The sequence below is a fragment of the Rhagoletis zephyria genome, unplaced genomic scaffold (genome assembly GCF_001687245.7).
Source record: "Rhagoletis zephyria isolate East Lansing unplaced genomic scaffold, Rhagoletis_zephyria_1.1 Rzeph_scaffold_01310, whole genome shotgun sequence".
Classification (NCBI taxonomy): Eukaryota; Metazoa; Arthropoda; class Insecta; order Diptera; family Tephritidae; genus Rhagoletis; species Rhagoletis zephyria.
The window spans coordinates 48,502-55,020 of record NW_016158394.1 but is presented as its reverse complement, the minus strand read 5'-3'; the positions used below and the strand labels follow the sequence as shown (position 1 = coordinate 55,020).

General features: G+C 34.2%; 1 protein-coding gene across 1 annotated transcript; it reads right to left on the bottom strand.

Moving 5' to 3' along the window:
- Nucleotides 1-4,820: 4,820 nt before the first annotated feature.
- Nucleotides 4,821-6,153, bottom strand: Vago (vago). The gene is made up of 3 exons (XM_017616966.1): nt 5,709-6,153; nt 5,346-5,475; nt 4,821-5,283 (listed from the first exon to the last, which is right to left on the bottom strand). The coding sequence occupies exons 1-3, from the start codon at nt 5,839-5,841 to the stop codon at nt 5,031-5,033; spliced, it is 516 nt and encodes a 171-aa protein (XP_017472455.1). The 5' UTR covers nt 5,842-6,153; the 3' UTR covers nt 4,821-5,030.
- Between the last annotated feature and the right edge of the window lie 366 nt (nt 6,154-6,519).

Here is a 6,519-nt window from a genome sequence, read left to right as displayed (position 1 = left end):
ATGTACATATGTACGTACGTTGGCGTGCAACACGCTCAGCAGGGTAACGACTGAACAGCAGCCGCTAACCTTGCGCGCAAACAACACTGAACGTTATAAAGAAGATTGCATGCTAATATTGTTGTCAGTGGCTGCCTGCACAGCGCCAAACTAAAGATTGTGCGGCTTATTATTGCTATTGTTATTGTAACGTGGATGTTGTTGTTGCACGTAAATTTTGCAGTAAGCACCGCTTGGAATACTAAACAAAGCTAAAGAGATGAAAGCAATTGCAAGTTGTGTGCATGTGGACAACTAAAGCGTGGAGCTATGCAGCAGGCGGCAAGCGGCAGGTGGCAGGCGGCAGGCGGCAAGCAACAGACAACAGCAATAATGGCGTTGCTAAAAAGATGAAGGCGGCGCACTATGAAACACACAGCATGAACGAGCAAAGATTGAGTGCGTTTGTGTGTGTGTGTGTGTTTGTATGGGCAAAGGTGTTATTTCGCATTATATTGTTTGCCATTGGCATTGACTGCATGCGGCATGATTGCTTGAAAGAAAGAAATGAGTATCCATTCTAGATAATGGCGAAGGTGAACGAGCAGCATGGCATTCGGGCAAAGTAGCGGTAGTAATCGGGCGGTGTATATAGTATGTAGTATGTGTGTATGTGCAGTAGCATTATGTTGATGTAGTGTACTTATATTGTTGGTATTGCTGTTGGCCATAATAATGATAACAAAGCGCATTAAAAGGCGTCGACTTAAATGGACAAGAGGTTATTCTAATATCAGCATAGTTAATAAGAGGTAATAAGTGCTTTCGAATTATTTTTTCTGATTATTATTTAGTAGACACACTTAAGTATATTAGAGAATAAGCTCATTCAAACATATGTCAATATTTGAAAGAGCTTTTACTCCACTTCAATTATACTTAATTAATCTCGTTTTTTAAACTAGCAACAAAATTGTTACCTGGATAATAAAGAATATGGCCAGATCGTAACGACCTAGGTGTCATACTAGATATTTATATATGTAGATAAAAAATTACTGTATCTAAGATCATTTAAGATGTCTAAGTCTATGACTAGGAAAAGTAAGGATTGCTTCCTCAAAATACTGGAATATATCTCTACACTCAGAAAAAGTATTCCTAGATGCTAGTAAACAAGTTTATTATTCGAAGGACATAATAACCTGAAATGGCTCCAATGACATGGCTGCCCTTATGTGAGTAAAAAATTTGACTCTGTTTACTTGCCATTTCATCCTCCGTGAAGAGAAAATTTATGTTATTTTGCTCGTTGCGCTCAGAGCGCTTGTCGAGAGATGCAAGGTTCGAGTCCCAGAGCAGGACACTTTTTTTTAAATAGTTTTTTTTCTATTTTGTATTTATTTTTTTAATTGTAATTTTTTAAATTGTATAAACAAAAATATGTATCTTATTTATTATTTATAGTACTTGAGTATTTAGGTTTTTCAATATATTAAACTAATTTTAAAATTTGAAATTTATATTAAAATTGAAATAATTAACTTACCTTACAGTTACCACCTCCAGCTGGACTCGAACCTGTGATCTCAGAAGCAGTAGTCTTCACGCGACGCTACAACCGACATTTGCCACGAAAGCAATTAACTTTATCTTAACAGCACTGACAAAATTCAAAATTATTAAGGAAATTACTACTTTTATTGTGTAAATTATTACTTGCATTAAGTATTAAGTATTTTTAGCATGAACCTGATTTAAGGAAATACACATCAAATTGAGTAAATTTTTCGTAGTATTAAGGAAAAAATAGTAACTCTAAAATAAGGATACTGTTTTCTTGTTTTAATGAAATTCTTTTTTCTGAGTGTATATTCTGCAGAATTTTCTCTTTCATTCATATTGGTAATCTACACTGCACTGAATCTTTGGAAGTAATCGCATCATTGAAACTACAAAGTCCTTCGTGTTTTTATAGATTTTTTTATTTTTATTTATTTTTTGACGCACCGTCTAATACTTCGAGTGCTTACCCCTGTAGAAACAGATGTTTGATCAAGCTTAACACATTCGTTTGGAGACTGCCTTTTAAATTATATACCAAATAGAAGTGCATTGGAAGATACTGAGGTTTTCGATAAAGGTAACGTTACAAATATGAATTGAAAGAGAAGGCAATTAGCACTCAATATTTGAAGTGAACTGAAATAAAATTTAAATTTATAAATATAATCATATAAGTCGTTGTCAAAAAATTGTTGTCACAAAGGCTTAGTTCCGCAATTGATTGCAATATTTCGAGAGTTCAAGCTTTTTGCTTGCAAAAATTCTTCTCAAAAGGCCAATAAGCCGAGGGAGAAAAAAAAAATTGGTAATAAGGAAGAAAAGGTGATTTTGTGAAATGCTTTGCCATGTTGGTGTGGTTGAATGGTCACAGCTTAAAATGGACAAACAGTCGAAGCAAACGGACGACCGAAAGTGGGCTAAGCATCAAATCTACAAACGAAAAAGAAAGAAAAAACACAGTGCAACATTTTAAATCTCGTTTGTTTTGTAAGTCTGGTAACGTAGAGGATATCACCAAATACTTCGGCATATTTTGCCGGGTTGGTGTTTGTATATTAGGGAGTACGTTAAGCTAGCTTGCGAAAAATAAATTTCATAAAAACCACTTGTGCTAAGAGGTTACTAAGAGTAAAAAGCGAAAGTAAATTTTTCGCAGAATTTTCTTAATCTTTTATTACTTCATTCATGATTTTTACTGTGAGTCTTTAAGCGAATTTCAGTATAAGAAATTTTTGTCGACCATTGAATTTCTTCTTTATCGATTGCAGTTCTTTCTTTAGACATAATTTTAATACTTTTTGCAGCAACTTTGATCCGTCCTAAAGAACTTACATACACATACATACATATACATGCAATGGTTCATACCAGTTTTGGACATTTCTGTTTCTACACTCAGTGGTTTAACTTTTGATTAGCCCCAAATGATTTATTATGCTAGACAATTTATGTCAAGGCGAAATGGATTTCTCTTGTAATTAGATTTTCGTTGACCAAATGAGCAAATAACGATTCGAAAAATGGAAAAAAGCAAAAACAAACTAAAAGAAGAACCGCAGTAGGGTAGCAAGAGCAAATGAAAGATTGCCAATTTTCTATTTTTCAAATTGCTTCATGTTTATTTTAAACTTTCTACATAATAATATCAGATAAGATAGCAGGGTGTAGCAATATATAAAAAGAAAATTAAACAAAAAACAGGTTTTTTCTTAACAACGGTCGCGGTAGGTAATGGCAAACTTCTAAAAAAATTCACTTACACTCACGGCAAAAAGTATTGGCACAGAGAGTTTTTCACAATACATATATGCAAAATTTTCTCTTTAAATTTTTTCCGCTAGTTCTATATAAAAATAAGCTTCATACTAAGTAAAACAAAAAACCAGGGAACGATAATAATAGTTATTTTCAAAATTTCAATTCAAAAAGTCAGTCGGAAAGAATTGGTCTTATTAACATTTGTACATATATAGCAATGTGATGCTTGTGAGCCAAGCAATGTTAATTCTATATGATTTATTTTTTTTTTATATTTTTAAAAAAGTCAGCAATTAACCGTTATTTTGATATTATTTCAGTCAAAAGTAAAAGTTCAAACTTGACTTTTATTTTTTCGGTCAAATATAAAAGTTAAAATTTATAAAATTATTTTTGACCGAAAAAAATAAAAGTCAATTTGTAACTTTTCTTTTTGACTGAAAACATTTGGGTGAAAAAATAACGATTATTTTTTGACTTCTTTAAAAAAAAAGCATAATCGTTACGGTCCCTGAAAAAAGCATAAAAATGTAATTTCTAAACTTTTCTGTCTGATCTGTTGTCCTGGCAAATCTAAAAAAGCGTACAGAGCATCGTTTGGCGTGGTTCCGAGCGCTTCGCTCAAGCAAACCATCCCATACCTTTGCACATTGGTAAGTAGTCTGAGCTTAGCTCCCCTTAATAATGCAGGGTGATCACGACAAACGCAGGCGGAAACTCGGCTTCAAGACATGTGACAAGGGGTATACCGTAGGATGGCGGCTCCCCCCACGACCAAGCAGATTCTTCCGGGCAGAGAGCTTATTGATATGGCCTTCGCCACTTGAAAGCTGCTTATAAGAGAATATATCTAAACTCGCGCGAGTGAGAGATGAATGCAAACTACGACCTTTTGAATTTTTGGCAAACTTGGCCACGCTGAATGACTCGGAATTCCTTACCAGAGATCCCGCAGAAGTTGCAAAAAGTATGAAGAGGAGTTATCCATCTTCTCTGTAACTGTCCGGAGCGTATTGCACTTTCTGGGACCTCCTTTCTTCAGTGGCCTTCAGAAAGTGGAAAATTTAAACCTTAAGTGCCTGACGAGTATCGTTAAGGATTCAAAATGGTTCAGAAAGAGGGAGTGAAAGCTCATAGATATGACCTTAAACTCGTGACCTTTGTGTTTCTATGCATAGCAGTGTCAGCCGCACCTAAATTCATAATTTGAGTTTACTGAATAATCTACTTACTCTGTAGAAAAACTAGAATTGATTTCCTGATGGAATTGTAATGAATGTTTTTTTTTTCGAAATGTTCTTCTGCTTAACATATCGGCTCAGAGTGCAGTTACGGCTACTTAATGACATAAAGCAAACATATAGCTTATAACTTCGACCACAACAAAAAAAACTTCACCTCAAGTGGATAAACAAAAAGAGAAACACTCAAGAAAAGCACATCCAACTTCAAGCTGACATTGTAAGCGCGCTATAATTTTGATGAAATTGAGTTAATATCAACAAATTCGAACCATATCTTCTGCTTGATATTACTTACCACAAGTGTGTATTTACATATGAAATATATTACATTAATGATTAGAAATTCTTAAAATTTTTAAACATGAATATCATTTTGAGTTCAATTTTCAAAATTACTCCCTTTCTCAAGTAGTACATATTTAGTATCGAATACAAGTAAGAGCTTTCGCAAGTATGTAGTACCAAAAATCCTCCGCTTTACGCTCAAATTTCAAACTGTCTCATAACACCTGAACCCGGTATACTTCCTTTGGCCGGATCAACATTGAACACTTGCGATATATTTGTCATTCTCAATGAACCATACTGGTCATATGTTCGTATCTCCTCCGTCTCACCCATTTCGTTGGTCGCATACGTTTTACACGTATACAGCGGGCAGCAGTGTGGATAGTTGAGAAATTCATTGGCAGGCGGCACTGCACTGCAATTGCCCTGCAATTTGGGTACTTGGCACCTGGAAAAGATCAAATAAATTTTTAAAGAAATTACACAAAATTTAAAAGCTCACACACATACCTATCTTGCCACAGCTGTAGAGTGCCTAAACATTGTACCCGTATGCATTGACCCGGGCGTGTGAAGGCCTCGCCAATGTAGAGCTCGCGTCCGGTCTCCGCGTCAGTGCATTTGCTGTCGTAGTAGCTGGCTGAAAGATCGATGATTATTGCGCGTAAGTTTATACAAGCATAGGTATATTTATGAAGGGTATGTGATAAGATGAGATTAAAAAAAAGCAAAAGTGAAAATAATTTTTGTTTTAAATTTAAAAATATTAATGCACAAACAAATATGTATGTATGCCTAGCATAAGCACAAGCTAAATAACACAGAAATTTGTGCTCCGTTTATGGACATAGCTTTTGCTTTTTATCTTCATACCGCGATAAGCCGGGCTTGCCCTGACCACTGGCGCGGGCAGTGTACAAGCAACCCATAAAAGCAGCAACAATTTACAGCAACAGCAACAACAATAAGAACATTGCGTAAACAGTGTGTGTGGTCCAAGTGACATTGTATATACTGTTATATACTATATATATATATTTAAGAATTTTATATATATGTATTTATTTGTATATTGGAAATGTCTTCGATTTCTATTAACACTTTTCTTCTATAACACCTTTATTCGTTGTGAAATTTCTTCTTATGAATGACTAATTTCATTCGTTATCAAAACTTAAATAGATAGCCTTTTAATGAACTTGAATTTTTTAATTAATATTTTGTTTGAATTCTTTTTTTTTCGTGCTTCATCCGCGCCTCGCTTGTTTTGTTTTTCGCAAATGTTGAAACGCGACTGTCGCTTGAGCTTAGCTTGCGCTCGAATAATGTGCAAAATCTGAGATTGTTTGTCATTTAGGCTCTCTTATACTACTTAGTGTTATACTTTATTTATTTATATTATTTTTGTATGTACTTCTTGAATGTAAACAAAATATAATCAGCCCTGTGAATGAAATATATCAGCGGTTTGCAAGTCAACGCTGTAAAAACCTACGCTAATGTGTGTATATGTTTGCACATGTACATACATAAATATTGATATAAGCAAAGGGTCATTCCAAGCACCGATTTCCTTTTTTTGGGTTAATATTTTAATGCACAAACAAATTAATTTTTAAAAATTTAAATTTGTTTAAAAAAATTTAAAATTCAAGAAAAATGCCGAAAAGATAAAGTATGTTTC